This window comes from Cucumis sativus, unplaced genomic scaffold (genome assembly GCF_000004075.3).
Source record: "Cucumis sativus cultivar 9930 unplaced genomic scaffold, Cucumber_9930_V3 scaffold76, whole genome shotgun sequence".
In the NCBI taxonomy this organism is placed as follows: Eukaryota; Viridiplantae; Streptophyta; class Magnoliopsida; order Cucurbitales; family Cucurbitaceae; genus Cucumis; species Cucumis sativus.
Genome location: NW_022279567.1, coordinates 73706 through 86918, shown reverse-complemented (window position 1 = coordinate 86918; position 13213 = coordinate 73706). Strand labels below are relative to the sequence as shown.

General features: G+C 36.4%; 1 protein-coding gene across 1 annotated transcript; it reads left to right on the top strand.

Moving 5' to 3' along the window:
* Nucleotides 1-12174: 12174 nt before the first annotated feature.
* On the top strand, nt 12175-12693 carry LOC116406226 (pectinesterase inhibitor-like). The gene has a single exon (XM_031889928.1). The coding sequence runs from the start codon at nt 12175-12177 to the stop codon at nt 12691-12693; it is 519 nt and encodes a 172-aa protein (XP_031745788.1).
* The last annotated feature ends 520 nt before the right edge of the window (nt 12694-13213 follow it).

Below are 13213 nucleotides of genomic sequence, written 5' to 3'. Positions count from 1 at the left end.
TTCCAAAAAGGTTGGAGTTGTCTATTCTTGGCTCAGTTTGCACCACATATTTGCAAATTCTACTATGAGTAGTTCTTGGCAAACTTGATCTCTGGATCTGATGATGTCTCTCATTGGCACATTTTCGAGATTGTCGTATATTCTTAGTTAGGTAGGTTAGCAGCAATTATAGGAGTATGGCAGTTCTCTTTGTAGTTGTTTGGCGCTATTCATGTCATCTGTGGGAGGTAAATGACCAATAAAAAATAATACGCAATAAAAGAGAATCAGAAAGAAAACAATATGCATTTTTGTTTTCAAATTCTTGGTGAAATCACAATTCAGAAATGAAATTTTTCATTCTCCACGATAATATGGTGACCTAAATAACATAAGTTTCAGAGTCATGGGAGATTAAAAGCCTTGCTAATTGCTCAAACTCTGAATGCAAAGGCTTTTCCCATGTGAAGGAACCCAGAGAACCAGCCAAAGCAGCATGCTTCTTCCCAATGCAAGAACATTCAGTGTATCTTCTGATTATGTACTGAATGCAGTAGGAAAAATGATATGAAGTTGTAATTCAAGCTAAGGTTTTGTTGCATAAACCAAAAACTTAAATGGATAAAACACAAAATGCATCCTATTCCCACCTTATGCCTACTACATCGCTAACAATACACTTACTGCAGCACCAAGATACAGCTTGTAGCCAAATTTCAGAAGGAAAAAATATATTCAGATTTCTTCATATCGAGAATTCGGTGAAACGCACCTGAGTTTATTTACTCAACTAATCCACAACAATTTGTGATATGAACACTCTTGGCAGAGGTCCATTGACCCCATCACCATCGGCAGCAGCATTAGAAATGAGCTGTTTCCACCAACATATTACTACATTGAACCAAGCAAGGAAGGACCAAAAACAGTGTAAATGGGACGTATGGTTACTCCATTTTCCCTGTTGTTGGGTCCAAAACTACCCATCGCTCATTCCATTTCCTCAACTGCAAACATTGTAATAGAGAAAATCAGATTTGCTACAATGAAGGCTCATTGCCATAAAAAAATGCTGTCTAAGAACAGAAACGCAGAAAATAGAAGGCTGATCAAATGTGACCACAATTCTGCATATGCGCACTACAAAACAGTCTGAGAATACTATCACATCGACGGCCATATTCATAAACACAAATATGCCGACAAGTTAGATCACGAACATGGGCATTTCTCACATTTCTAATCTCCTTGAAATCACAATCCCGACGTCCAATCTTAATAAGTACTTCTAGGTGATTTAATTAAGTCTTCAAATATCACTAAAACAGTCAGAACGATTTAAATGGAAGACCTAAAGGCAGCGCAATTAAGCAGTAACATCAATTCAAAACAAAAGGAAAGACAGAAAGAGTTGCAATGCGTTAGTTTACTGTTTCAGATCGCTTTAGAAGGGGACCCTGCAACAAATTCCGACACAGACCCAGAGGCCAGCTGCCGCTTGATCTTCTCCAAGCTGTCCCCGGCATCTTCCGCTCTCTCCACCAACAACAATCATAAATTAAAAACATGTCGAGCCAACAAAGATACACACCAGCAAACTTTTGAACATAGGACCCTCCTAAACCATCTACTCACTTTGAACATTGGACCTCCTCAACTATCTACTCACTTTTGAACATACAACCTTGATAGAACACTGATGTACTGTTCCCTATTATATTGACATTTGAAACTCAAAGTTACAATAAAAAGAAAATTACAGAGAAATTACAAACAACAAGCAAAGAAACCCTCCTAATCCAAAACACAAATAAACACAATTCAAAATACTACAATTAAAACCAGAACAAGATCGTGAGCCCTCTGCTTCCCCTATCTCTCATGGAGTATTGCAGGCCCTTCCTTTTACTAAAAACTGCCTGCCCTTTCCCACCTCCCTCTCATCCATTTAACTTCCAGTTTTAGAAAACTGTCATCTTTTTTAAGTAACTGTTGTTGGTTCCTAACGTGCCTTATTTTTCTTTCTTCTATTATAGGTAAACAACAATGGTGGCCTAACAGCCTCCTAAACTATCCACTCTAGACCATGTTAAATCACCAATTCATCCAAAAACTTACGAGGTAAATGTAATACTATATCTTCAACATAACCAGTGGGTTTGCTGAAATTGAATGATCAATCCATAAAATAAAAATGAAGTTGGAAGTAGAAGAAATGGGAGGAAGAAATATACCCCAAAAGTTCTAAAAGCGATATGATCTCAACAAATTGTATAATGATGAACAGATCGAACAAGCCCCAAAACAGATTTTGCAGTGGGATTCCGACTCGGATAAACTGACTCCATGCTCACCAAAACATTCCTAATAAAGGATTCAGCTTGCTATCAACATGCATCACAACCCATAACGTTAAATTCTTCAAAACCAATGCAATTAAATCAAAGCAGAAAAAAACAGAACAAGAACTCAAACCAACGATAACAAAAGAATAAACCTTAACCGTTGATCCTTGCAGTCCATTGGGAGGTTCAGCACCGGGACATGATCGACAACAATCGATTCCCAGCTGCAGGTTTCGGTATCGACAAAGAATTTCCAAGGAAATGAAAATTTTGGAAATGGGTAGTCAAGAAAAATAAGGTTGAGAGGATTTTGTGTGGAGAGTGGGAAAAACTCCGGCTAGTGGGGAGAAAAGGGAAGACATGGGTTCGGTTTACAGGGATTTTTCTTAATGATTGTTGGAAGAACAAAGAGGTTGTGAGGATATTTAAGGGAACCAAAAGAATGGCAGAATGTTTGATCTGGCTTGCTTCTTTATGGAAATGTCGTAGAAACAGTAGAACGATGACATAGTTCCCTTTGTTTTTCTATTCACCAAAAAACCAATGACTTAAAAGAAAGACATTGCACCACATATGAGCATTAGAAAACAATATACATAAGAAAGAATAAAAAATATGCAGAAATTGAAAACGAAATTGGAAGTAGAAAAAAAAATGGAACGAAGAACAATACCCCAAAATTTCCAAATGCATTATGATTATAAAAAATTTGTATCAACATGAATTGATCGAATAAGCTCCAAAATGGATATTGCAGTGGGATTCCGACTCAGATAGGCAGTGTACAGTCTTGCCAAAACGTTCCTAAGAAAGGATCATCAAAACCCATAACTTTAAATTCTTCAAAAATAATGGAATTAAGTCAAGGCAGTACAATACAAAACAAAAACTCTAACCAACGATAAGAAAGAAATAAACCTTCACCCGTGATCCTTGCAGTCCATTCGGGGGTTCAGCACTGGACTTGATCGAGAACAATCAGTTCCAAGATGCAGGTTTCGACATAGACGATGATTTTCCAAAAAGCGAAATGAATTTTTTGGAAATAGGTTGTAAAGAAAAATAGGGTTGGAAAGATTTTGTTTCGAGAGTGGGCAAAATTTGGGCGGCGTGGAGAAAAGGAAAGTCATGGGGCTCCGATTCTAGGGATCTTTCTCAATGATTGTTGGAAGAACAAAGAGTTTGTGAGGAGATTTAAGGGCAACGACAAGAATGGCACAATGTTAAATCCCAAAAGACTAAATGGCCAATTGAATGTTTAAGCAGATTGATATGCCTGTTAGGTGTTTTCTTGCTTCTTTATAGAAATGGGGTAGAAAGAGTAGAACGATAACATTCACTTTGTTCTTCTCTGTACAAAGTAGCCAATGACTTAAAAGAAAGACATTGCTCAACGTGTGACCATTAAAAAATAATATACATACGAAAGAATAAAAAATAAGCAGAAATTGGAAGTAGAAAAGAACCAAAGAAAAATACCCAAAACTTCAAAATGCAATATGATCATAACAGATTGGTATCATCACGAACAGATCGGACAAACTCCAAAACAGATTTTGCAGTGGGCGTCCAACTAAAATAAACAGCATCCATGCTCGCCAAAACGTTCCCAAGAAAGGATTCAGCTCCCTACAAAAAACAATGTAACTAACTCAAGGTAAAAAAAAAAAAAACAGAACAAGAACACTAACCAACTTTTAAGGAATCAGTTCCCTGCCAACATGCATCACATCCCATAACTTTAATTTCTTCAAATACAAAGGATTTAACTCAAACTAAAAAAAAAACAGAACACGAACTCTAACCAACAAAATAGAAAAACCAACCTTAACCCTTGATCCTTGCAGTCCATCGGAGGTTCAGCACTGGACATGATCGAGAACATTCGGTTCCCAGCCACAGGTTTGGCCATCGACAAAGATTTTCAGAGGGAAATGAAATTTTTGGAAATGGGGTAGTGAAAAAAGTAAGGCTGAAATGATTTTGTTTTTGGAGAGTGGGCAAGATTCTGGCGAGTGAGGAGAAAAGGTAATACATGGGGTTCGGTTTACAGGGATTTTTCTTAACGAGAAGAACAAAGAGAAGAGATTTAAGGGTAACGACACAAATGCAGAATGTTAAATCCAAAAAGGCGAAATGGCCAATTGAATATTTAAGGAAGTTTGATCTGCCTGCTAGCTGTTTTCTTGCTTCTTTATGGAAATGTTGCAGAAAGAGTAGAACGATGACATAGTGCATAACTCTTTACAAAGTATGACTTACAAGAAAGACACCACACAACAAATGACCATTGGAAAACAATATACATATGAAAAACTAAAAAATTTGCAGAAATTGAAAATGAAATTGGAAGTAGAAAAGAACCAAAGAGAAAATACCCAAAACTTCAAAATGCAATATGATCATAACAGATTGGTATCATCACGAACAGATCGAACAAACTCCAAAACAGATTTTGCAGTAGGCATCCAACTAAAATAAACAGCATCCATGCTCGCCAAAACGTTCCTAAGAAGTGACACCATTTCACAACAAGTAGCCAATGACTTAAAAGAAAGATATTGCACAACAAGTGACCATTAGAAAATAATAACAGATAGAAAGAATAAAAATAAGCGGAAATTGGAAGAAGAAAAGAACCAAAGAAAAATACCCAAAACTTCAAAATGCATATGATCATAACAGATTGTATCATCACGAACAGATCGGACAAACTCCAAAACAGATTTTGCAGCGGGCGTCCAACTAAATAAACAGCATCCATGCTCGCCAAAACGTCCCAAGAAAGGATTCAGCTCCCTACAAAAAACAATGTAACTAACTCAAGGTAAAAAAAAAAAACAGAACAAGAACACTAACCAACTTTTAAGGAATCAGTTCCCTGCCAACATGCATCACATCCCATAACTTTAATTTCTTCAAATACAAAGGATTTAACTCAAAGTAAAAAAAAAACAGAACACGAACTCTAACCAACAAAAATAGAAAAACCAACCTTAACCCTTGATCCTTGCAGTCCATCGGGAGGTTCAGCACTGGACATGATCGAGAACGGTTCCCAGCCACAGGTTTGGCCATCAACAAAGATTTTCAGAGGGAAATGAAATTTTTGGAAATGGGTAGTGAACAAAAGTAAGGCTGAAATGATTTTGTTTGGAGAGTGGGCAAAATTCTGGCGAGTGAGGAGAAAAGGGAATACATGGGGTTCGGTTTACAGGGATTTTTCTTAACGATTGTTGGAAGAACAAAGAGATGTGAGGAGATTTAAGGGTAACGACACAAATGCAGAATGTTAAATCCAGAAAGGCGAAATGGCCAATTGAATATTTAAGAAAGTTTGATCTGCCTGCTAGCTGTTTTCTTGCTTCTTTATGGAAATGTTGCAGAAAGAGTAGAACGATGACATAGTGCATAATGTGTTTCTCTTTACAAAGTAACCAATGACTTACAAGAAAGACACCACACAACAAATGACCATTGGAAAACAATATACATATGAAAAACTAAAAAATTTGCAGAAATTGAAAATGAAATTGGAAGTAGAAAAGAAATGGAAGAAAAATACCCTAAAAGTTGCAAGTGCAATAGGATCATAACAGATTGGTATCATCACGAACAGATCGAACAAACTCCAAAACAGATTCTTGGAGGCTGGTTCTTTTCTTTGGGGTCCCTCTCCTTTTCGGTTTTGTAACAGCTGGGGTGTCTAGTGATTCTAATCAGATTATTGTTGAAACAGTGAGCAACTCTAACTTCCAGGATGGGCTGGTTTCATTCTTCATGAGCAGTTGAGATCAGTTAAATTGGCAGTAAAAGCTTGGAATATTGCTGCGCAAGCTAAGGTAAAAAAAAAACAGAGAAATCCTTGATGTCAAAATTAGAAAAATATGATTCTGCTGAGTTGATTGGATTAAATCAAGAAGAGTTGAATTCTAGAGCTGCTTTGCAAGCGGAATTACTTAGTATTTATCAAAACGAAGAGCGTAATTTTATTCAGAAGAGTAAACTCAATTGGCTTTCTTCGGGTGATGAGAATACGGGCTTCTTCCACCGGTTTCTAAATGCGAAAAAAGAAGGAACCTCATAACTGAATTAAAAAATGATGATGGGGTTGTCTCGACTTCATTCCGCGACATTGAAAGGCTTATGCTGAATTTTTTGAGTCACTTTATACCAGAATTCCGGGGGACAGATTCATCCCTATTAACAGTAATTGGTCTTGTGTTTCCTCAATTCAGAATGAGGCTCTTGTTACCCAATTTTCAGTGGAGGAGATCTTTAAGGCAGTAAAGGCACTTGGCAACAATAAAGCTCCGAGCCCGGATGGCTTCACAGTGAAGTTCCTAATCACCCAATGGTCTATTTTCAAGGATATCTTCAAATCACTAATGTCTGATTTCCACAGAAATGGAAGATTAAATGCTTGCATCCAAGAAAACTTCATTTGTTTAGTGCAGAAAAAAGAGAATGTGACTCTAGTCAAGGATTTCCGTCCAATCAGCCTTACTACGTTAGCATACAAGGTTGTTGCAAAGGTTTTATCTGAACGTCTAAAACAAGTTATGGATGCAATTATAAGCTCCACTCAAAGCGCCTTTATTGAAGGTAGGCAAATTCTTGACCCAATATTAATTGCTAACGAGGCCGTGGAAGATTATAGGGAAAAACGGAAAAAAGGATGAATTTTAAAACTTGACTTGGAAAAAGCCTTCGATAGGGTGAATTGGAACTTTTTAGACAAAAATTTATCTTTGAAAAAGTTTAGTTCAAAATGGATATCATTGATAATGGGCTGCCTAAAAAATCCAAAGTATTCAGTCTTCATCAATGGTAAGCCTAGAGGATAATAGCATCTAGAGGTATCCGCCAAGGGGACCCCCTCTCCCCTTTTTATTCCTCCTAGTAAGTGAGGTTTTAGGAGAAATCATAAACAAGCTTCATATTAACAGCCAGTTTGAAGGTTTCCTTGTTGGCAAAGACTTGATCCACCTCCCTTTGCTTCAATTTGTCGATGATACTCTTCTCTTTTTATTCAGCTTCCGATTATATATTTAGGTCTCCCTTTGGGAGGCTACCCTCGACAAAAGTCTTTTTGGCAACCAGTCATTGATCGAATTCACAAGAAACTTGAAAGGTGGAAAAGATATAACATCTCTAGAGGCGGAGACAAACCTTATGCAACTCAGTTCTGGTTAGCCTTCCTATATACTACCTACTTTATTTTCTGTACCTGAAAATGTGGCTGCCTCTTTGTTAAAGTGAGTTTTCGGAGTGAAGGAAAAGGTCTGCAATACTCCTTGAAAGACAGGGGAAGCAGAAGATTGGTGTTCTATATTCTGGTTTGCTTATTAGTATTTTGTTGTTCGGAATTTTGGATTAGGAGGTTTTCTTTGTTTGATGTTTGTGAATTATATGTAACGTGACTCATTTTCTGAGGTTCACGGTTTGCTTATGTTGTAAGTTGTGTTTGAATTGTCAATATAATAGAAACACTACATCAGTGTTCTATCGTGATGTCATCCTTGGAATGCAATGGCTGCACACGTTGGGGTAACTGAAGTGGATTGGCGGAAACTCACTTTAACTTTCATACAAAATGAAAAGAATGTTGTTATAAGGGGTGACCCGAGTTTGACAAAGACTAGAGTGAGTCTGTAACACATGATGGAGACATGGACACCATCTGATTACGGTTTCTTGACAAAATGTCGAGCTATGGAGGGAGGAATGACATTTACCGAACTATATGGAATTGATGATGTTCCTACATTTCAAGAGTTACTACCAGCAGACAATTTTGGCTATCCTAAAAATCCAGCAACAAAGAAGTGGGAAGTGCTTGTTAGTTGGAAAGGAATACCACCTCATGAGGCTACATGGGAGAATTGTTATGATTTTACACAAAAGCTTCCTCATTTCCCACCTTGAGAACAAGGTGTCTTTGGAGAGGGAGAGTAATGATAGACCACCAATTGCAATACAATATAGCAGAAGAAAGACAAGTCGAATTGCACGTGCACAGGTGATGGAATTGGAGGAAGTTTTTAAGAATTGGGCTGCCCTGAAAGAACGAATGCTTGTACAGTTTCGATCAATTCGAGAAGGAACTTTGGTTGGAAGATTTTTCTCAATCAAACAGAAAACGAATGTAGAAGAATACCGTAACCGATTTGATCGCTATTTAGCTCTAGTAGAATTTCTTCAAACGGTATAGTGATACCTGGAATTTTTCTAAAAGCTCTGATAGTTAGGGAACTCAACACATTCTACCTGACCGAACCAAGTTGGCTCTTTGTTTTTTTATGGGATTTTTCTAATGTATATTGCATGTGTTGTTTGTTTTTTTATAGCTCTTGATTGTCTCACCTTTTTACGTTTTGCATTTGCAAGTCTCTCTTTTGTTTCTTTGGTATGCAATGTGGTAACAAGGTCTTGCTAGAACCGGTGGGCTAACCTTTCTATGGTTCTAAACTTAGTTTCTAAGTTTGACTGCTCCCTTCGGAGTGACAACAAGCCTCGTTTTCCCCCTAATGTGGATCGGGGAGGATTCCTCCTCTTTTCAAAGCCCTCATCAAACTCGATGCTATGTTTAGAACGCTAAGAGTAGGTAGTCTGGTTTTGGTTAGGCCAAAAGTGAAGTTTTCCCCCATTTTTTATGGGCTTTTTCTAATGTATAATTGATATGTTGTTTGATTTTTTTTATAGCTCTTGATTGTCTTACTGTTTTTATGTTTTGCATTGTCAAGTCTCTCTTTTCTTTCTTTGGTATGCAATGTGGTAACTAGGCCTTGCTAGAACCGGTGGGCTAACCTTTCTATGGTTCTACATTTAGTTACTAATTAAGTTTGATTGCTCCCTTCGAAGTGACAATAAGTTTTGTTAATGTCGACCCTTTTCTAAAGGGATTTAGTTCACTGTGGCTAGACAAGAGGCTTCTAACTCATGTTTGACAAGACAAACTTGTTAAAACCATCCCAGTTTCTAAAGAGTGCCTCCTATCCTTTGTTACTCTATCTAGGCTAGGTTTGGACTAAGTGCGTCATAGGTAAGTCACGACAAAGCAACAAAGGAAGACAAAGCTAGAAAAGTATCCATGCACTTATTTATTATACATGCAATCAAGCATTCACAACACACACACCATTTTCTCAATCATGCATTCACATCTCAATAAGAAATAGCTAAAAGGAGCTTAAAACAAAAAGACAGCAGCTTATGCTCAAATTTCAGCACATATACTCATCAAAATTCAGAATTTCACATCATAAACCGAGAGCTCAGTGCTCAAGGGTTGCCAATCATGCTTTTTATGCAAGATCTAATTAAGCTAAGAAGGTATAATGCTCATTATTGTATGGAAAGAATTCTGAAAAATTTTGAAATTTGGGCAAAATTTGAACCCCCAAGTTTACACTAAACATGCAAGCTAAGCAAGCTATTACCCACACCCACTCAAAAAATTGCTTTTTCTGTCCTAAAAGCTTTTGAAAATCAAAGTAAATGGAGAAAAATAAGGGGGGAACTTTGGACTCCCTGGAAGGATCGACATCCTTGACTTTTGTTTGAAGCTTGCATGGATAAACCTTTTCATTCCTTTTTCATGGATAAACATAAAAATTGATTTTTTTCTTTTATAACAGGCTGACTGACCTACAGGCTGGGGTGAACTGGCTGGCAAGGAGGAAGTGACATGCTACCACTAGGTTGTGTTAGGTGTGAACAATGGACAATGGTGGCTAGAAGTGAGGGAAGGGCTTTGTCAAAGGGTCGTGCAGGGCTGAACTCCAACTGTCCAATATTAGTTTGTTCGCTTACTTTCTTTGTTTCACCCATATCAATGTCTGCAAAATTCCCACAATATATAGAAATGGAAATAAAGATCCTTAAGTTCTTTGAGAAAAATCATAAATATAGCCACAAAATTTCTCCAATTATTTGTTACTTAAAAAAGTATAGAAATTGTCAACCAAGCTCAACTAACGCCTGTATGTATGTACTTAGAACCAAGAGGTCTCGGTTTAAATCCCTCTACCCCGAATTTGTACTCATAAAAAGAAAAATACATAAATTGTATGAATGAGGTGCACATTCACGTAATTTATACGATGATGTGAGAAATGCTATGATTGTAATGGATGCTCATAGTTTGGCTCGTAGCAATAGAAAAGCCCGAATCTTATTCTCAAGTTGAGTCCTTTCTTCAGTGCAAAAAATGTGGTTTCCTGTCGGCTTGGGGAAAGATCAATTGCTGTCTCCACCTTGTTGACATTTCGCCCTGCATAATTATTGACAACGAGAAATAAATAGAAAGGTTATTCTACCATTTTTTTGGTTTTATGAGAACAAATTCAGAGAGCTAATTGCAAGCAATATTTGAAGTAAAGTTACACCTCCTGCGCCCCCAGATCTTGCAGTAGTCAGTTCAATGTCCTTCGGATCAATCACTACTTCAACTTCATCTGCCTAGATGCAATAATAACATAAGCTCAACAAATCAAGATAAACATAGCTGATCAAGATGCAAATGCAACGGAGAACAAAGTCAAATAAGAGAAATTATCATATCTAAATTGTTAACACTCCTACAGAGAAACAGTACGAACACTATGAATATCAACTATATATAAGGATAACTGTATAGTAATGCACTTGGATTTTCATGTTAAGGCACTGGTGTGATATGACAGAACATTTTAATCGGCCACTCCACATTAATCCATCATCTAGGTATTTTTAACAAAGAGATAGCTTTTCACATTATAATTGTTAATGGCAAAAATGGAGCACAATAGCATATCAGGGACCTATAAAGGAAATGGGGAAAGAATTAACATTAGACAACTGTCCAGGACAAACTTAGCAAATTCAGGTAATATTCTACCACACATTAGTCTGATTAACGCATGCAATTCTTATTTGACAAGTATCAGACAGTTCTTATTTCACAATTTATAGTGAACTTATGGAATAGTTTACCTCTAGCATGATGACTACTGTAGTCGTAGAAGTATGCATACGGCCCTGTGTTTCTGTTTGAGGAATACGTTGAACTCAATGAAAACCAGACTCTTATTTCGATTTACTGTAGACACGTTATCCTTTGATTTCTGTCACATAAGTTTCGTGTCCCCCCTTTTCAGCCAGAAAAGTAAACAACGAAAATTCTTCAATATATATACAGAAAGCACTAGGATATTGACTTCTGGGATGTCTGGAGGCACATACCTTAGAACTTGAAACAGGGAAAAACTTCCATGAATTCCGCTCACTGTATTTCTGGTACATACGGACATGTTATATAATTGGAAAAAATGAGTTAGAGAAGAAGAAACGACAATGTAGAAAAATGTATTTGAGAAAAGAAGGGGGTAAAATCAAAGCAGGACAGGAACGGAAGAGACATCAGAGTTTGGACTATGTAACTTGTAAGTTTTACAAAGCCTAACTATCCTATTCACTGTTCAATTTTCTATACACTTATAAGGCCTAAATTGTTGGTAAGAAAAGATTGGAGCATAGGTCACCTCTAATGGATTGATGAGAAAATTCAAAATTTAACATCTTAGTCGTATCTTTTGAATAAAAATAAAAATAAACCCATCTTAGTTGTAATTATGTAAAAAAAAAAAAAGACAATTAATGTGATTATTCATGAATTGATTTGGGTGGGCTATTTCAAGATAAAAGTACCAAACAAAAGACTAGAATGGGTTATTTAGTTATGTAATCACAACTGCCATTTCTCCTCCATAAGAAAAACAAACAATTTCTCTAAATTTCATCTATATATATATGTATTTATCAAATGAATCATATCAATAAGGACGGGAAACAACAAAGAAAAATTAAAATGGCCAATAACTCTTGTCTCATTATTATCTCTCTCGTTGGAGTTCTTTCGTTCACCATCATTTCAAATGTGGCATCATCTAATGACGTCGTTTCCACCATCTGTCCAAAAACCTCAAATCCACAATTTTGTTCAAGTGTGTTGAAATCTGCGGGCACTACAAATCTAAAAGGCTTGGCTGTATACACCTTAAACCTTGCTCATACAAATGCTGAAAAATCTTTGACTTTAGCCAACTCACTGGCAAAAACCGCCACCAATCCTCAACTTAAGCAACGATATTCGTCTTGTGCTGAGAGCTATGATGAAGCTATTGGTGACATTGAAAATGCCCAAAAGGACTTGGCACTTGGGGACTTTAATGGTGTCAATATTGTAACTTCTGGTGCCATGACTAATATTGGTGACTGTCAGGATAAGTTCGCACAGCCGCCTAAGGATACATCGTTGCTTTTGAAGAATGGCAAGACTCTAAATGATATATGCAGCATTATTTTGGTTATATCCAATCTTCTTTGAAGGCTATGTACTTGAAGATTTTAATCAATAAATAAAATGAAGTTTAATTTTTAAAATAATAACATTACAGTGGGATGGTGATCGGAATTGATTACTTTGGTTAAAATTTAAAATTAGATAAAAAAAATCAATTAATAGATAATTCCAACTAATCAAAATAACTAAATAAAAGACGAGATTTGAAAATATAATATCCTAATAGACACTAATAGACTTATATTAATAGATAATTTCCTGCCGATGAAAAATTACTAAAGTTGTACTATATTTTATAAATATTTTAAAACATTACATAAACACTAATTAAAGTTGGGTTTAGTAGCAAAAAGTTACAAATTTATGGACACCTTCTTTTAGGGAAAAAAATACAGAGTAATATTACCTTGACATGATGTAAACTAAATTTGTAATCAGCGTTGAAATCTCTACTATATTAAATGCGCTCGTGGAGAAAAAAAATTATATACATCTATTTTATTCTTAAATTGTCGAAAAAAATTTATATTACTTTTTGTGATCT